This window comes from Triturus cristatus, chromosome 12 (assembly GCF_964204655.1).
Source record: "Triturus cristatus chromosome 12, aTriCri1.1, whole genome shotgun sequence".
Lineage (NCBI taxonomy): Eukaryota > Metazoa > Chordata > Amphibia > Caudata > Salamandridae > Triturus > Triturus cristatus.
Genome location: NC_140595.1, coordinates 739,250,240 through 739,269,498, shown reverse-complemented (window position 1 = coordinate 739,269,498; position 19,259 = coordinate 739,250,240). Strand labels below are relative to the sequence as shown.

Below are 19,259 nucleotides of genomic sequence, written 5' to 3'. Positions count from 1 at the left end.
CTATTATAGAGCTTTTTGGCATTACAGCTAATTACTATAATATGACATTTCAACTGTCCCAAACCTGAAATGAACAGCTGAAAGGTCTTTGAAGCAGCAGGTCTAAGGAGTTTCTCCTCAGACGATACCTACGAGTACAACTTGTTCAGTTACGAACGGTTTCACAAAAAAGGGCTGTCCTGCACTCTACATTGGTTTCCTGCATTACTCCCCCATGCCCAGGTATCTGGACTACAACACAGGAAGGCAGTGCAACAAGCATTTACATTTTTAATAATAAAAAAAGCTTACAGTGCTTTACAATATTTAAAAGAGTGAGGCAGATTATGAGTCTGCAATAAGGATCCACGCTGAGCTGAACTGGTCTTAGCACCTTCTTGTAACCCATACTCTACAATGTGAGGGTTGGTCTACAAGAATAGTCATTTCCAGCCAGAACTTAAAATGTGGTGTCCAGGGCACCATCTCAACCCATGTAGCCTTTCACTTAGGCCACTAGGAAACTCTCAGGCTGCAAAGAGGCCTCAGTCCAAACTGTGCATTTCAATGCGTCCATAGTACAAGAAAGGCGCACCCACACCTGGGAACAGCTGCCAGCATCTCCAAAGTCAAGACTTTGCTGCATGGTGCAGGAATAGCTTCCCTTGTGTATTCTTTCGCCATGCCTCAACAGGGTACTCGGAAGCCAGCAGTGCAGTGTCCTTCAGAAGAGTACACATACAGGCTGCTAGGACGGCTGTGAAGGATCTGGCCCATTAGTCTTCCCAAAGGCCGCACTGGCTCCGGTGAGGTAGGCTGCTGCTGGTGGGCTTTCACTCCGCTCCTGTTTCACTGCTTGGAGCGCAGGGAGTCCCGCAAGAGCCAAGCTGGCGCTGGCTGTGGGAGATGGTTGTTGCAAGACGCCTTGGGGCTGCGGAGTCTTGCCATCGGCCGCTGTTGGCAAGGACACTACAATGTACTTTTGGACGTTGCCAGTCGACGTGCTGCTGGGCGCGGTCTGTGATGTAGACACTAGCTTGACAATGGGCTGGATGCTGGGGACAGTAGTCGTGACCGGGGAGGTGGAGGTGCCGGAAGCTGTGGTGCTGAAGGTGATCACCTACAACAGATACAAAACACAGTTCAGTCAAGCATTGCTGAAGAAAGTGCAGATAAAGGTAGTTAACCGCATTAATAAAACCACTTCTTGAGATATTCAAAGTGCTGCCCAATACAACACAGTAAATTATGCATTTTTAAAGTACATATGAATAAGAATGTTCTAGACTCTGGAAAAAGGAAGGAAAGGAGCAACATAGAGAAGTTCTCACCCCAGAAGGTAGCATTATTTTCTGGGTTTGTGTTCTCTTAAAATCTGAGCTCAAGATCTGAAGCCAAGAGGAAGAATAAGTTACTTAACATCAGTTCCCCAGTAAGGTATCTTTATTAAATTGATAAAACGTGATAATTTAGCCAGTGGGCAGGACTATTCAGCGTTTATGAAGATTGATAAAGATCCCTTGTTAAAGAATAAGAAAATTAATTATATGGTTGACACAGAGTAAGCAAATCAGAAGAAGTAAGAGGTGTAGCAAAGAGTACAGCAGTTTAAACACTCTAGGACAGCACATGGAAGATCAAGAATACTGAAGGAGCAGGGGTGAAGCTGGACCCCAAATAAGGCCCTGTGATCTAGGAGTAGGCATGCATCGGGCAAAATGGACAGGCCTAGTGGCTCTTTGCCATTAATAAGGCAACAGTCACCATGGTGTTTCTGTGGAATTCAATCAGGTGTTGTGGAGAGGGTGGGGCATGCTTCTGTGATTTCCAACAAGCACTGCAGTGGGACTTCCACTGCGTAACATGCACCTGCAGAGCCACCAATTTTGTATTTAACGTGTACTTTAAAAGTGAACAAGTACATCATTGGTTTGCTTAGACCAACAATTAGGGCTACCGTGATTTCACTGAAACATGCAGGTCAGAGACTTTAATTCCAGTAAGATTGCTTTCTTTGTTAATGCACCATCTGCAGAAATGCGTGTGCAACTTGAAGGGTATAAGTTCCAATCCTTGTATTCAGCATGTAAGGCTACTGCACCATAGCTCCCATTGCCAAAATGTGCACTCCAAAATGTTGCCTTCCATCTTGGGCAAATCAAAGATTTTGGGGCTATGCACTAATGACTGGGGTGCTGATGAAACCAATAAATCAAACACAGAATGGAACAAATATGAATCAGAGCCCCAAAACCACCCTTATGTCCAAAAGGGCACATTTTAAGGGGGCCCATGGCACGCCCCTTATTATGTAAGTTTGGATTTGTAAAAACGGTTTCCCAGTTTTAAAAATCATCATCTGCTCAAAAGAACATCTTACTTACCTGCGTAACAATATATCTGGCAGAGACTATATCTAGCTTCAGCTTCCTTAGTTCGAATTATCCCCATAATATTTTGCGAGCTGTACACCTGCACATTGGTAGGTGGAGTCGTTCACCTCAGCATGGCGTCCGACCCGGAAAAGAAGCTCACAGTGCCTGTATAGGCACAACCCAGGCGCTCCGATGTCAGCCTTTCCACATCAGAAGCACAGAGCCACGAAGAACACTAACCACTGGTGTGGATAACTAGGCCCCTGAAAGAAGAACAGCCCTGTCCCTATAAATCCATTCGCAGAGCGGGGAGGGTGGGTCGGTAAGGAATCTGCGTCTAGATACAGTCTCTACCAGATAACGCTTTACCGAAGGTTAAGTAAATTGTTCATCTGATAGACACTTCCAGCCACAGATTACTGCCAAGCCAAGCAATACCATCCCATAGGTGGGTCTGCGAACCAATTTCACACAAGGAAGTCCTGCAGGACCCAACGGGCGAAGTGCCCATCTCAACATATCTGATTCTCCAGACAGTAGTGCTTTCTGAATGTGTGCTCGGAGATGCACGTTGCTGCCTGGCAGATATCCAGGGTCAGAACTTGACGTGCTTATACAGTGGTCACATCTTTGGCCCTGGTGGAATGAGCACGCAAACCCTCAGTGAGTCGCTTTTTGGCCAATGCGTAGCAGAACTTAATGCAGAGCACAAACCATCTGGAGACTGTCCGCTTCTGCACGCTCATCCTCTCTTCGCCACAACATACCCCACGAAGAGTTGGTTGTCCACCAAGAACTCTCCTGTGTGGTCAATGTAGAACGACAACGCTCCTTGTGGGTCTAGGCGATGTAGAGGGACATGGAGGAGCACAAAAAGTAGGCAGGATAGTGGATTGGCCTACATGAAATGGAATGACCACTTTCGGACAAAAAGGAGGCTCTTGTGCGAAGCACCAGTTCGTCATGATAGATGGTGACATAGTGAGGCTTAGACGACATGGCCTGAAGCAGACTGACTGTCTGGGCAGATGATAGTGAACTCAGGTGACTGCAAGCGTCAATTGTCTTAAAAAATGCTTAGGCAACTATACGCCGTGGTCTGGAGGTAGAAGACAACAGCCTGGCGCGAGCCTGCCTTTAACAGTCAGTCGTCAAGATAGGGGAAGACTGGCACCCCTCCGCAGATGAACTGCAACCACTGCCATCATCTTTGTGAACTTCAGAGGGGCACTAGTGAGGTCAAAGGGAAGCATGGTGAACTGGAAGTGCTTGTAGTCATCCATGAACCGCATGCAACGCCTGTGACTGACTGGAATGTAGAAGTAGGGGTCCTGCAAGTTCAAACGCTATTATCCAGTCTCCTGGGTCCAGAGCACACAGGAACTGAGCCAGTGTGAGCATCCTGAACTTCTTCTTGAGGACGAAATTGAGAGGGTTTAGGTCTAGGATAGAACACAAACCTCCATCCTTTTTCGGCTTCAAGAAGTAGTGGAAATAGCAACCGCACCCTGCTTCTGGCACCCTTTATGGCTCCCTTACTCAAGAGAGCTGTGACTTCCTGTCGGCGAAGAGACAAGTGATGCTCCGTCATCCGGTCGTAAGATGGTGGTGGGGTGGGGGAGGGTTTAGTCACAAAGGGAAGGGAGTATCTGCAAAACCCACCAGTCCGATTTTATGGACCACCAGCGGGACAGGTAAGGGTGAATCCTGCCACCAACTGGGTGCCCATGATGGCACGAGGGCAGATTAGGAGGATGCTTTTTGGGGAGGTGGGGGCAGGGGGGGGAAGGTGGGAGGAGAGAAGGGGCGGGTGGTGGACTAGCCTGACCAACCGGGTCTGTGGGTACCACACCCTTGGGTACGCAGAGGCTGGGGAGCATGCACGGCACAGTAGCTGGGAGGGTAGGTAGGTTGGGAGCTCCTTCTGTAGCCGCAAAAAGTGAATTATGGTTCACAGGCCGTAGCCCCACTGTCCTTAAAGTGCTCCAGCGCTGAATCTGCTTTTTTATCAGACACAGTAGCGATCAAAGGGCATGTCCATGAAAGATGATTGGCCATCCCCAGAAAAGCCAAATGTTCTCCACCAGGCGCGGCGCCGTAAGGCCACAGTTGACAAAACCACGCTGCCTAGTGAGTCGGTGGTGTCCAGTCGACATTGTATTGTGAACTTCGTGGCATCTCTCCCATTGGCCACAACCTAGAAAAGTATGGCCCGGTACTCCTTTGGGACGGATGGAAGCACCTGCGCCACTGTATCCCACAGAACGTGGGAAAAGAGTCTCAAAAGACATATGGTGTTCACATACCGCAGTGCCAGGCTGTCGTTAGAGAAAACGTTCCCTAAAGTGTCCAGCCTCTTAGATTCCCCATACCAGGGTGCGGTAAGTAATGCACCAGATTTACATGGGACGTAGAGGCTTGGACCACCAAGCTCTCTGGGGTAGGGTGTTGCATGAGCAAGTTTGGGTCCACGGGTGTGGGGAGGCAGCGGCAATCGTCCTATTCACAGGAGCCCCAATGCTGGGCTTGGACCAGGTCCCAAGCAGGACGTGTGATGGCCTTGCTGAACGGAAGAACAAGTTACTTACCTTCGGTAACGCTTTTTCTGGTGGATACAGTATCTGCCTGTGGATTCCTCACCTTGTGAATATCCCCTGCGCCAGCATTCCACGGAACTTTTCTTCCCCAGCATTCCACGTCGACGTGGGCGACGTCACAATACATCGGCTCCGCACGCGACTCCGTGCGACGTCATCGGAGCCATAAGAAGCCCACGTCGGCGTGATGACGTCAGTTCCACCCATTTTTTCCGTGCCTTCGAGGCGAACAGGTGAACCAACGACAATCCCAAGTATACACAGTATATAGAAAAACCAATACATATACATAGCATACAAAACAAAGGAATGCTAATCAAACAAGCATTACCTACAAATGTACAAGAGAAAATATAAGCATTTCAAACAAGACCAATTTCATGGTATACAAAAGGTGGACAACGGGGAGGCGGGTGGGTTGGTGAGGAATCCACAGGCAGATACTGTATCCACCAGAAAAAGCGTTACCGAAGGTAAGTAACTTGTTCTTCTGATGGATACATCTGCCAGTGGATTCCTCACCTTGTGAATAGATTCCCACAGCAGTCCCCACTCCCGGAGGAGGGTGTCCACCTTCCTATACCAGAAAGTCTTGCAAGACAGAGCGCGCGAAGTGGCCCTCCCTCCTCATCTCAGAGTCCAAGCAATAATGCTTTGCGAAAGTATGGAGGGAGGCCCAAGTCGCGGCCTTACAAATATCTGCCACAGGAACACCCCGGGCCAGAGCAGATGTTGAAGACTTTGCTCTAGTAGAGTGAGCACGAATACCCTCAGGAGGAGTCTTACCAGCCAAGGCGTAGCAGATCTTGATGGTCAGTATAATCCACCTTGACAGCGTGCGCTTGTGCACCGCTCTACCTTTAGAACGACCAACGTAGCCAATAAAAAGCTGGTCATCAATACGAAAGTCCTTGGTCCTGTCCAAATAAAAACTCATAGCCCTCTTCGGGTCAAGGCGATGGAGTCTTTCTTCTTCTTTGGAAGGATGAGGGGGTGGATAAAAAACAGGGAGGGTAATAGACTGCCCCAAATGGAAAGGAGTAACAACTTTTGGCAGGAAAGCAGCCCTGGTCCTGAGAACCATCCTTTCAGCATGTAAGGTAAGAAAAGGAGGTTTGGAACTAAGAGCTTGAAGCTCACTTACCCTCCTTGCCGAGGTTATGGCTACAAGAAAGACCACCTTAAAGGACAACAGCCTCAAAGGACAATTATGAAGAGGCTCAAATGGGGACCCCATTAAAAAGGTTAAGACAAGATTAAGGTCCCACTGAGGCATTACAAATGGAGTGGGAGGAAACATGTTTGTAAGGCCCTTGATGAACCTCAGAACAACCGGAGATTTAAACAACGAAGGCTGATCTGGAAGGCACAGAAATGCCGATAAGGCCGAAAGGTAGCCCTTGACCGTGGCCACAGCACAACCCTGCTGAGCCAAGGAAAGAGCAAACTGAAGCACATCAGAAAGATGAGCCTTTAAAGGGTCAATGGATCTCTCTCCACACCACCTTACAAACTTAGACCACCTGTAGGAGTATATGGACTTGGTGGAGTGTCGCCTGGCCGATAAAATAACGTCCACCACATCAGGTGGGAGAGAGAAGGAACTCAGGTTGCCCCGTTCAATCTCCAGGCATGAAGGTGTAAGCTCTGGAGGTGGGGGTGTAGAACCTGCCCCTCCGACTGCGAGAGGAGGTCTGCCCTCAAAGGGAGACGGAGCGGAGGGCACGAGGAGAGGTGGAGAAGATCTGTGTACCACACCCTTCTTGGCCAGTCCGGGGCGACCAAAATAACTTGGGCCCGGTCTTGGCGAATCTTCCTCAGAACCCGAGGAATCAAGGGTATGGGAGGAAACGCGTAAAGGAGTCGTGAGCCCCAACTCAACTGAAACGCGTCCCCCAACGCCCCCTGCATCGGATATTGGAGACTGCAGAATGACGGGCAGTGCGCGTTCTCTCGGGTGGCAAACAGGTCCACCCGAGGTGTCCCCCACGTCCGAAAGACGCGACGAACCACCTCCGGATGGAGCCTCCACTCGTGGTCGGCGGAGAACTGCCGACTGAGACTGTCCGCACGCACGTTCAGCACCCCGGCCAGATGATTTGCCATCAGACAAATCTGATGGTCCTGAGCCCAGGACCATAGACGTAAGGCCTCTCTGCAGAGACAAAGAGACCCTACTCCTCCCTGTTTGTTTATATACCACATCGCGGTCGTGTTGTCCGTCAGGACTTGAACTGACTGACCGCGAAGGGAAGGGAGGAAGGCCTTGAGAGCCAAACGAATCGCCCGCAATTCCAGAAGGTTGATATGAAACAACCTCTCCTCTGGAGACCAAAGACCCTTGATCTCCAGATCCCCCAGATGAGCTCCCCACCCTAAGGTGGAGGCATCCGTTATCACTGTGGCCACCGATGGAGGTAGATGGAAAGGCTTTCCTTGGGACAGATTGCCCTCCACGCTCCACCAAGACAGATCCGCTGCAGCTTCTCCGGAGATCTTGATCGACTCCCCGAGATCCCCGTTGTGCTGATACCACTGCTTGCGGAGGCACCACTGGAGCGCCCTCATGTGCCAGCTGCATGGTTGACCAACAGAATGCAGGAAGCGAACAGACCGAGCAGGCGAAGGACCTTCAGAACTGGAACAACCGCTCCACTGTGGAACAAAGGGACCATCTCCTGAATGTCGAGAATCCTTTGAGGAGGAGGGAATGCTCGACACACAGTAGTGTCCAGTACTGCCCCTATAAACAGGTTGCGTTGAGAGGGCACCAGGTGAGATTTGGGCACATTGATTGAAAAACCCAAGTCGAATAACAGCTGAGTTGTCACCTGCAGATGACGCTGCACCATCTCTGGGGACTCTGCCTTCAGAAGCCAGTCGTCCAGGTAGGGGAAAACCGGAATCCCCGACCTCCTGAGATGAGCAGCCACCACTGCCATCACCTTTGTGAAGACTCGAGGTGCAGTAGTAAGACCAAACGGGAGGACCGCAAACTGATAATGCTGCGACCCAACCGTAAAACGGAGATACTTCCTGTGCGACTTCAGGATTGGGACATGGAAGTACGCGTCCTGCAAGTCGAGCGACACCATCCAGTCTCCTTGCTGCAACGCTTGAAGAACCTGCGCAAGGGTCAGCATCTTGAACTTCTCCTGTTTCAGGTAAAAATTCAAGATTCTGAGGTCCAGAATCGGACGCAATCTGCCGTCCTTCTTGGGGATCAGGAAATACCGGGAGTAGCATCCCTGACCCCTTTCCTGCTCCGGAACCACCTCTATTGCGCCCTTCTGAAACAAAGCTTGAACTTCTTTCTGCAGGAGAAGCAGGTGGTCCTCCGAGCAATAACCTTGGCAAGGAGGGTAAGGGGGAGGAAACTCCCGAAAGGGAAGGGCGTACCCAGTCTCTACGAGGTTCAAAACCCAAAGGTCGGTTGTAACAGATTTCCAACCCCGTAGAAAGTAGGACACCCGACCCCCCACAGGTCTTACATGATCCGGGATGGGGGATCTAGGGCTGCTTCCCTGAAGCCTCATTTGGAGCAGAGGAGGAGGAGGAAGAAGAGGGGTTGCGACCAGAACCTCTCCGACCCCTTTGCTTCCCTCTATAGGAGCGATAGAGGGGATTTTGCTGCTGTTGTTGCTGCTGTTGTTGTGGCTGTCGGAAGGAGCGAAAGGATGACCTTCCGAATCCCCTAGCCTTACGGAAAGTTGAACCTCTCACAGGAACCTGCAGACCCAAGGACTTCGCCGTTAACCTACTGTCCTTAAAACGTTGAAGAGCAGAATCTGCCTTCTCCCCAAACAACTTTTGTCTATCAAAGGGCAGATCCACCAGCGTGGCCTGGACATCCGCAGAAAACCCTGAGGAACGGAGCCAAGCTTGTCTCCTTGCGGCAATGGACGACCCCATAATTCTCGCCACAGAGTCCGCCGTATCCAGCCCAGACTGGATCACCTGCCTGGCAGCTGCCTGAGTGTCCGCCACAACCTCCATGAAGGACGACTTATCCCCCTCAGGTAACTTAGGGGCCAGAGTTTTTATAGAGTCCATCAGGGCATGAACATAACGCCCCAGCAAGCACGTAGCATTTGATGACTTCAACGCCATACTTCCTGAGGAGAAAGACTTTTTGGCCGCCTGATCAACTTTCTTTGACTCCCTATCAGCAGGAGATTGGGGGAAAGCACCCGAAGCATGTTTAGAACATGAAGCCTGCACCACTAGGCTCTCCGGAGAAGGATGCGTGGATAAAAAATCCGGGTCTCCTGGCGCAACCCTGTATCTCCTTGCCACCTGCCTGCAAACTGCTGGAGCTGACAGAGGCTTCTTCCACACCTCCAACACTGGTTCCAAGAGAGCCTCATTGAAAGGTAGCAAAGGCTCCGAAGCCGACGTCGGGGAGTGCAACACCTCTGTGAGCAGATTGGACTTGTACTCCACAGAGGGCAGCTGCAGATCTAACAACTCCGCGGCCTTCTTGATCACAACATGGTAGGGCGCCAATTCCTGTGGTGGAGAAGACCTTGAAGAAGCATGCTCCCACTCCGGGGTGGTATCCAAACCACTTGCTACCTCTATACCTCCAAACTCATCCGAAGAAGAGTCGACTTCACCTTCTTCCACCTCAGCACGAAATCTTTCCTCCTCCAAAACCCTTTGGGCCTCACGCCTCGATCGATTCCGGGGAGCCGGCGTCGTCGACGTCGTACGCGGCGTCGGTGGAGCCAAAGGCATCGGCGTCGGAGGCGCTACAGGTGGAGTCGGCGGCGCCGGATGCGGCGTCGATGGAGCCGGCCTCGGCGTCAAAGAAGGCTCCGAAGATTGACCATCCATCCGAGGTCGAGCCGGATTCCCAACCGGCGCCGGAAACTGCCAAGAAGGCGCCATCGGCAGAAAAGGAGCCTGAGCGTATTGCTGCGGCACTCCCAGAGAAAACGCCATCGGACCCACGGGACCTGCTGGTGCTCCGGATGGGAAGGATGCTCTCTGAAAAATGCCATACATGGCATTCAGAAATCCCGAAGGATCCGTACCTGGAGCCGGGAATTGGGGATAAGGAACTGCCCCTGTATCCTCCTGTGGAGCCACCGGCGTCGGCTCCTCCGAATCCTCCACCGGAACAGCGGAGTCATCAGGCACCGGGACAGACTCTTCCTGCTCCTGCTCCACATCAGATTCCACCCGACCCGGAGTCGAAGCCTTGGACGGCGCCGGCGACGGCGTCTGGGAACGAGCCAGAGTCCGCTTCGGAGAGGGAGACTTCGAAGACTTATCCGGAGAAGGCGAAGGAGACAAGACCTTGCTCTGACGTCGACGAGGCGAAGCCGACCTCGACCTCTTAGACTTCGAGGACCGACGCCGAGAAGAATGCTTCCTCTTCTTATGGTGCTTCTTCGACTTCGACGACCTCGAAGTCGAAGATTCCCGCCTGGACTTCTCCTTTTTCCTCCCTCTCTTCTCCTCACCGATCTTCTTCATGAAGAGTTTGGTCTTCCTCTCCTTCAGTGCTTTAGGATTCATGCTCCTACAGCACCCGCACTCATCCACATCATGATCAGAGGAGAGACACCATAAACAATTCTGATGCGGATCCGTCATGGACATCAGGCCTCCGCACTCCCTACAGGGCTTAAAGCCCGACTTCCTCGTCGAAGACATACCGATTTCAACAAGAATACACCACTAGATTACAAAGTATCTAGAGAGCACTGGGAAAAAACCGTTGCGCGTCGACGGCGCGGAAAAAAGGGAACTGACGTCATCACGCCGACGTGGGCTTCTTATGGCTCCGATGACGTCGCACGGAGTCGCGTGCGGAGCCGATGTATTGTGACGTCGCCCACGTCGACGTGGAATGCTGGGGAAGAAAAGTTCCGTGGAATGCTGGCGCAGGGGATATTCACAAGGTGAGGAATCCACTGGCAGATGTATCCATCAGAAGTAGTCTTTTCGAGGGGGGATACTCCCAGTTGTAGCACCTGTCAAGAGGTCGGTCTTGACTGCCACCAAGGGCAACTGACGGTCAAGCACTACAGCTGCCCCCCCGCACAACCATAAGGAAGGACGGTCCCTCCCCCGTAGCCATGGTAGTGGGAGAAAGCAAGCCACTATCGAGGAGTGTCCAGTCTTTTGGACTCATTCAGATCCTCACAACAGTCCATGTTGGCATCATAACATTGGTATACTTGAGGGTCCAGCGACCCCTCCCATTCCTTCAGAGTCTTAGCCCATAATAATAGGGCTCAGTTGGAGCCGGAGTCTGTGCTGGGAGAAGCCCCTACGGCTTTGTACTGGAGTCGGGAATATGAAAGGGAAGGTGGGCACCAACAGCGTCAGCTTTGGGACCTGTGCCAGGGAAGGTCTGGAGTGGAATGGTGAGCAAAAACAATGGATTAAAACCAGATCTGTGACAGGGGGAGAATGTTCGATTTGATCAGCATTCCGCCCATCATTTGTTCTTTTTGCTTTTGTCGCCCTAAGTGGGAAGGGTATGCCCCACGTGGGTCCCTTGCTCACTGTGCCACTAGATTCAAACTAGCCTGGCTGATGAGGGGTGATACCCTATAAACGGTTCCAGGATGCTGGTTTCAGGTCCAGAGAGGATCTGGCTTGGCAGTTCGGGATGGGCTATTCCCATGGGAAGCAGGGTCAAAACTAATTTGCATATGGCTGGGTCCAAACTGCGGTGGTGTGGTGAGCAAAAATACAATGTATTAAAGTCAGATCTGTGAATGGGGGGGTGAATGTTTGATTTATTCAGCATTCCGTCCATCATTTGTTCTTTTTGCTTTTGCAGAAGGTTGAGATATATAAAACTTTAAAAATAAAATAAATAAATGGCACGACCAGTGCCGATCCAGGTCTATCTGTCTCGTCAGCCAACAGAGGTGAAGTTGGATAACGGGATTTACCAGAATGGCCCAAAGGAGTGTAAAAAAGATCCAGGACTCAGCTAACCACTCCTGGATCGTTGCGGCAGCGCATGTCGAACCACCAAAAGCTTGAGGGATCTCTCCCTTAAGGCCTTCGGTTGCATGGCGCGGCAATGGGGCAGGCCTTTGGGTCATGGTCGCGCTTAAGCCTCAAAAGGTAAACAAGGTGCTTGTCCGTCACCGACATCTGTCGTTGACAGGCTACCAAGGGGTTAAAGCCAGCCTTCTTCGACGACATACCTGTCACACCAGGAGATAAAACCTCAAAAACACGTAGACTAAAAATGCAGAAAAAAAGGTTAGTCAAAAAGTGACTAAGGGGCTCTTCCCCGGTCTACGCTAACTGGCAAGGAAAGAAAATAATTGACATCAGCGTGCTTGGGTGGCACCTATATAGGCACTGCAAACATCTCTTCCAGCATGGACGATGCCACGAAGAGCCGAATGACTCCACCTACCGGTGAGCCAGGGTACTGCTCACGAAAAAATATTTGGATCCAGCTTTTCACCTGGGGAGAATTTAAAGGTAAGGAATCTGCAGCTAGAAGTCCATCAGATACTTCCTTTAATGGGGATGGAACTTGTTACAGTGCTTACAGATATAAAGCAATAAACTGCGTACTTCTGTGTTCTTTAGCCTAGGTAAAAGCTTTTTACCTGCTGTGTGTTGCTGCTGCCCGAGGTAGAAGACATCACGATGAATTTAGTTGGTGGTGGTGAAGGCTGCGTTGGAGTGGAGGGGCGTGCAGACACCAACGTCTGCACAATAGGGTTGATGGAGCTTGGCACCTTGATGATGCTTGGCGTCCGTGATGGGTTCTGGGACTGCGCACCCTGCGCCAGCGTCAGAGTCTGTCTGGGCTGTGAATAAAAGAGGAAACAAAGCTAATGACAGCTGCTGCGGTAATCCGCCTAGAGTGGCCCTGGTTGACGCCAACTCAAAAGGATATTAAATACAATTCTCTGGAATAATCCCGCTCCCTGCTGCTCTCAACCAGGCTACCCGTGTCCCATAAATAAGGCGCCAATACCTGCTGCTGCTCCTGCATGTCAACACAAGAGACTGGCCCTCCCCCTGCAACAGCCTTCACTCTTGCCCACACAGACTGCTCTCACAGATGTGCAAACATCCAAGTTACCAAATGTGTCACCTCAAACCAGAAGCAGAAACAGGATACTGAAGAAAAGGCCAAGATATGGTTTCAGTATGTTTCACATTTATCTGCACTATCAAGGTCATTTCCCATCCAAAGGGATTTTGTAATGCATCAAGGTACAGCCTCTAAATAATTTCCCTTTAGACTACTGTCACAGATTAAAATCCCATCACTTTGTGCTTTCACCTTTGTAACATGATACTTATTCTGCAGTGCCGTGATGCTCATCGGTGCAATTTCTAAGCTTTATAAAACATGGCAAACAAGAATTTCCTCTAATTTATATTAATAATTTGAGAGACTATGCATGTTTCTTTTAGAACTCTTTAATGGGTGCTGCACATACCTGGGTGATGGTGAGAGTTGTCCGATTCACCTGCTGAGCTTGCATCGCCGCCTGCGCCCGTGCCTTCACCACGTGAGTGCAGAGAAGGGGACCTAGGTAGCCGTAATCGGCCTTGTACTGGTCTTGGTTGTCTGGTGGGGATCTGATCTTAGCCAGTACCGGAGCGCAGTGCTTCTGGGGTGGAGGGGAGAAAGAGCGGTTATTTCAGAGCCAAAACCCTAGAATGAGAAGCTGGCAGTTGGGATGAGAAAAGGAAACAAAGAGGAAAAACAGAGGGGGTTAAGAGAAAGGATGTAAACATGGAAGAGGGCAATACGAGATATGAAAGGAGGAATTAAGATTAATTAATGTAACAAGATGTAAAAACCTGGGTAATGAGGGAGAAGTAGTGCAAGTGAATGAGTAAGTGAGGGGCCTTGAAAACAGGGGGTTTGGGACAGCCTTTGGAGGAAAAGAAAATGGTTCCCCATTTTCACCTTTATCAACCTAGACTTCAATGTAAGAATATAGATCAGAAAAAGGCTTGTAAAGGAAGAGGGAGGAAGCATGCGAGAGCACTAAAGTACCCACCATGTACATTTGGGCAGAAGAAAACTATGCAGATGGTTAGCATTTGATGAAATTGGCACAGCCAAGATCTAACGAACAAACCTAAAATTAAAGTCAATAGGTTATAAACTGCTGAGGCAGCAACCAGGGATCTGTGTCTTCTGGAGGAGGGTCATTTTGAAACTTCCTCACCTTTCTCTCAGGGAATCAAATACAAAATGCCAGAGAACTGCAGGAATGCAGTTTTCCAGCTGCAGCATGGTCTTCTCCAATTCACACACTCCTTTATTGTCCAAAGTGGTTTACAAGCCAAACTCAAGAAGCAACTCCAGTGGTGCAGGTGAGTCACGCTGCCTTGGACACATTCATCCCATTGCCAACATATTGAAACCATCAGTACAAAATAATTTGCTAGTAAACCCATAAGAAGCCAAATGCGTCAGTAATGTTTTCCTGTTAAAATCTTTTAGGACTTTTATCGGTTGTCGAGGCTTCCTAGGTACTCAGATTGCCACGGTTGAGTTTGAATGACTAAACACTTAATAACATTTGTATCTATTAGTAAAACCCCTATTTATAATCATTGTACACATCACCTAAGATAAGCCTCCTACGGGACTGTGGAGAGGAGTTCAGGCACTTTACCAAGGTGAGTTCTGGTTACTCACCAACTCAACTCACCCTAAACTGTGGGGTGTAGTCAGTGGAGAATCCAGTCACAGCCCTTCAGGCTCTTGACCAGCTCCCCACCTCGAACCCAAGGTAAGTGTAGTGGCTCAGTGGACTCATGCATCACTCCAGGAATCTGTATCGGACCTCATGATCACAGGTTTGAATGCTGTATTTGTATGCAGTATTTATAGAGGGCACTGTGACCAGACTGGTATGCTGGCGTTGATTTTGCTAAAGTCATGGTAAAAGGCAGGATGGGGGAAGAAGAAACACAAAGGCAGAGATGTCAGGTTATCCCAGCCTTTCACAACTCCTAGGTTGATAAAATGAGTACCATTAAGTTGGGTAACAATTAACATGTTATTTCAGCACCAAGAGATGCAAGGCTCAGCGTGCGCTTTAGAAATGCACGTTAAGTATATAATGGTGGGTTATTTCAATACGGTGACACTGGAAAAGAAACACTGCATCATACCTAACTTTGACACAGTTTGCATTGCTTGCTAAGAAATGTTACACATCTGCTGCTAATTTTTTTCTGGACATAGAGACTTTAAAATAGACACATCTGCACCCAACGTAGATTCGAATTTTCAGAAAAGATAATAAAATCCTTGAAGGAGTTAAAAATGAGGATGATCTATTATTAAAGATTAACCTCAGTCTTCTTTTGTAAACTACATACTGAAGCACACCTCATAAAAGAACTTGAACAAACGAAACTTGCTCCCCATTCAAGAGAAATTGCAATGTGGCCTAGTAAATAGGAGTGGCTGAAATTAATTTAATCCAGCCATCTCTCCCTTTTAGGTCAAGCCTACCAAACTGTGCACACAGACAGTGCTGTCTGGTTGCAAAACGCCCATTGCAAGCTTCAAGTGGGCTTACAGCCTACCCAGTGCTTACCACTGATTGGCTTTATTGTCACTCATTTGATTGACTCCAATTCAATAGCATGCCTTCTGCTTGTTGTGTTTGTCCCTCACCTGGAGCCTCGTCTCTACGTTCCTTTTGATTACCTGATTCGTATCCTTCCGTTGCTCACATTTAGGGAGCCGCTTTTTTCTTTTTCATTCAGCAATCTACAAGACTGCTTGTGTTGCTCCCCACATTTCCCTGCTTGTTTGTAAAAGCACATCAGAGGTAATTTAGCTGGGTTATGACTAAAGAGCACACAGTAAGAGTTGTGTTTTTATCTCTTGCATTCCACACATTACATGAAATAACAAGCTTGGCATAAAAATGCTTCATGGTGCTGGGGAAAGGGCTGGGGAAGGATCATCTGATGCACTCACTCAGCAGGTCGTCTGAGGCAGAAAGTCTATTTTGAATAAGGCCCATAAATCTACTCCCTGAGCTACTGCAGAGGAACAGATGGCTGAATCCTGTCTAAAGTAAATTAGGCCTTGACAAGTGCTTCGATTTACATTCTGACACTTCCTTATTATAATAAACCATGCTGTTTAAAAGATTGAAAACACGAACTTTAATGTACGGTTTTGTGATACCATAAGATGTGTTTGCTTTTCCTCCAGTATTTTCAACTTTTACTTTTACTTTTTTTCCTAAACAATTCTTTACAGACAAAAATTGGCAAAGCCAACAGCTCCTCACTTACCTTCTAAAGGCAAGTCCTGCTATATTTTTCAATGCTTATTTTTCTCAGTGAGATGCCATAAGTGTAATGGATGTGCCTAGATGGGGGTCCTGTGCCCACTGTGGCATAGGAAATGAAACTGCTCCTCGCCGATAAGTCCCAGACAAGCCAAAACCAGTCTTAGGATTGCTTGTATCCCTACCTGGAGGGGACCTGGCAAGACAGTTTGGGCTGGACTGTTACTACTGAAGCAGTAACTAAGGAGGATTTAAATATGGCGGATTCCTGTCCGAGACAAAACCACAATGGATTGGAACGCAGCCTGAGAAATTACTGGTGGCTGAGATGGATTACAGCATAATAAAACTCACACTATGTACGCAGGTGGTAAAAAGAAGGAGAAGTATGAGATAGAAGGGCGAGTGAAGAGCACTCCTGTGTTAAGAAGAGAACCTCACTCACCCAAGGGTGACATGCTTCATCATCGAGTCCCCTCCTCACACTGGGTACCAGTGTGGGCTACAACTCTCCAGTGAGAGAGGAGCAGGGGTTGTCACAAACTCTGCAAGTATTATTTCTTATATGGGTAGGGAGGGGCAGAGTGCAAAAAAACATAAGAAAATGAAGCGTGTTAAAACTATCTCTTGGTGGGCGGAACATCTTTTATTCTGGTGCCCCCAATGGATAGAATTAAAAACAAGCTAAGTGAAGAGGGATATGGATATTCCCCTCATTTTATGGTCAACATGTTTCTGCCTTCCTCAACTAAAAAAGTTTGTGGCATTCCTCAGGACCAAAATCGTATGTCTCTGTTAAATAATTAAAGAAACAAAAAAGGCCTGCCTTTCATGAGAAGCGGCGTTCTGGGACTTCTTAGCTCAGATTTGTCCTAAAGGGACCGACGAAGGTTAAGTAGAAGGCGGAGTAGACCTGGTACACTGTAGATGAATCTTGTTGATCATATCGGAGGATGGTGCCACAAGACTGACCAATATTGTGAAAGTATGGTCATTTTTTCCTTTCTTTAATTATTTAGCAGAGTGTCATATGATCTTGGTCCTGAGGAATGTCACAAACTTTTTTAGTCAAGGGAAGCAGAAACATGGTGACCATAAAATGAGGGGAATATCCCACTTTTAACCCACTTCATTTTCTTGCATTTTTTTGCACTCTGCCCCTCCCTCCCCATATAGGAAATAATACTTGCAGAGTTTGTGACAACCACAGCTCCTCTCACGGGAGAGTTGCAGCCCACACTGGTCCCGTGAGATCCCAGTGTGAGGAGGGGACCCAATGATGAAGCATGTCACCCTTGGGTGAGTGAGGTTCTCGTCTCAACACAGAAGCGCTCTTCACTCCTCCTTTTATCTCATACTTTTCCTTTTTACCACGAGCGTACATAGTGTGAGTTTTAGTGCAGTGGAGTAGTACGGTTGGATTAGGTGGTTAATGCTCCAATAAGGCCCCCCTTTCCTTTGTGTAAGTTTATATTAATTACAGCATTCCATCCATCACTTTATTTTTCTCAGTTAATCCCATTTCACAAATAATGCCAACAGAATCAGCAGCCCTGCATAGCGGACAAAAAAAACCCAAAAAACTCAGTCGAACAGCACTACATTAGAAATCAGAACATTGCCAGAGTGGACAAACCATGAAAAGAGAAAAACAAAAGACAAGCCTTCTCCCTATATATTAACATGATGTGGAACAATATCTCTTTCAACATCAGAACTGCCTTAAGACGCTCAGCGGTTCTGAACTGAAGACCCAAACCTTCAGAGAAAACAACATTTCTACATTCTAGTAATCACCACATGTGACTATTCTGCTACACTTGAACAATCCTAACTCTTATCTGAGCATGCTCACCCTAGAGCAGTGATCCACGACTACAGAACCACACACATTGCAGCCGCGAGGAAGACCTAGATTGGTTTAGATGTCTCACTTACCAACAACAAGCTCTGAACATGGTCTGCTCCAATCTTGTCAATGTTTGTTACAATGGGACCCTCCATTACTCCCCGTATCCTTTCTCCTTCCACCTGCAACCGTGGCACGATGAGCGCTTTTACCACCTAAAGTAAGGTAACAAATGTGATCACCAAATGATCATACTTACAAAGAGATGCGTTTGAGTTCATACTGTTGCGTTAAGATACTTCTGGAGAACCAGTCCTTCCTTTAGAAATTAGGCACCATTCCTACTCGTACCCCAAGCAAAATAAACCTATCTGCCTGCTCCCAAAGCGTACACAAAACAACATACTTTCATCCCAAATCTTTACCTCCAACCAGCCATACTCTGATTACTCCCAACTTCCCGGGTTATACTTTAAAACGTACGAAACTCTTGTTGCTGATAATTAGGTTCCTCGTGTAGATACTAAAAATGTTACTCTTTCACTCACTGACCTACACTCTTCTAGCTTTCACTCATCAGGCTCTTTTTTCTTATATCCTCAAGCCTGGTATTTCTCACCTCTTGCTCTTCTTTCCCTACTCTGTTCACCACTTCATCTCTGACATTTTGTGCAAACATTGTCTCCTCACAACCAGCATCTCAGCTCCATCACTATCCTGCAAGAATGCACACATTTCACACTAAACGGCCCTTCCTCACAATCATCTAGCTCACTCCTCTCTACCCTATTTGTAGTCACTCACTCTTCTATTAGTAACATATCTCCTTCACTATACTGTCACAGTTGTCATTATCATTGGGTCCTTTCACTTCCCAAACACTTCATTCACTTCTCATGTAAATCTGGACTTAACGCCATCAGCCCATCAACCACCCACATTTAAACAGCTGAATCCCTCTCCAATGCTCCTTCATGTTCCCTCACATCATGCTCACTTTTAAGTCCCTTTAAAGTCACCTTGCCTGGTACTTCCATTCTCCTCTCAATATCCAGCCAAATCTTCCTCTCCCATAATATCTGGCCTCACACTCCTTATTACCTTTTCTCAGGTCGACATACTTCTGTTTTCAGACACCTTCCTCTCAATCTTCCTTACACATATCTTCTCGTCTCAAACAAGATGC

At 48.3% G+C, this 19,259-nt stretch overlaps 1 protein-coding gene across 6 annotated transcripts in view; it reads right to left on the bottom strand.

The window, feature by feature from the left end:
* Positions 1-253: 253 nt before the first annotated feature.
* TAF6 (TATA-box binding protein associated factor 6) overlaps positions 254-19,259 on the bottom strand; it is a 122,217-nt gene continuing 103,211 nt past the window's right edge. For 3 of the 6 annotated variants that reach the window (XM_085638622.1, XM_085638621.1, XM_085638620.1), the window contains exons 12-15: positions 18,163-18,288; positions 13,390-13,563; positions 12,544-12,747; positions 254-1,099 (exon numbers count right to left, since the gene is read on the bottom strand). In XM_085638622.1, coding sequence (XP_085494748.1) covers positions 728-1,099; positions 12,544-12,747; positions 13,390-13,563; positions 18,163-18,288 — 876 coding nt within the window. In that variant the 3' untranslated portion in view covers positions 254-727. The remainder of the gene's footprint in view (positions 1,100-12,543; positions 12,748-13,389; positions 13,564-18,162; positions 18,289-19,259) is intronic. The other 3 variants (XM_085638625.1, XM_085638624.1, XM_085638623.1) reach the window with 1 other exon arrangement.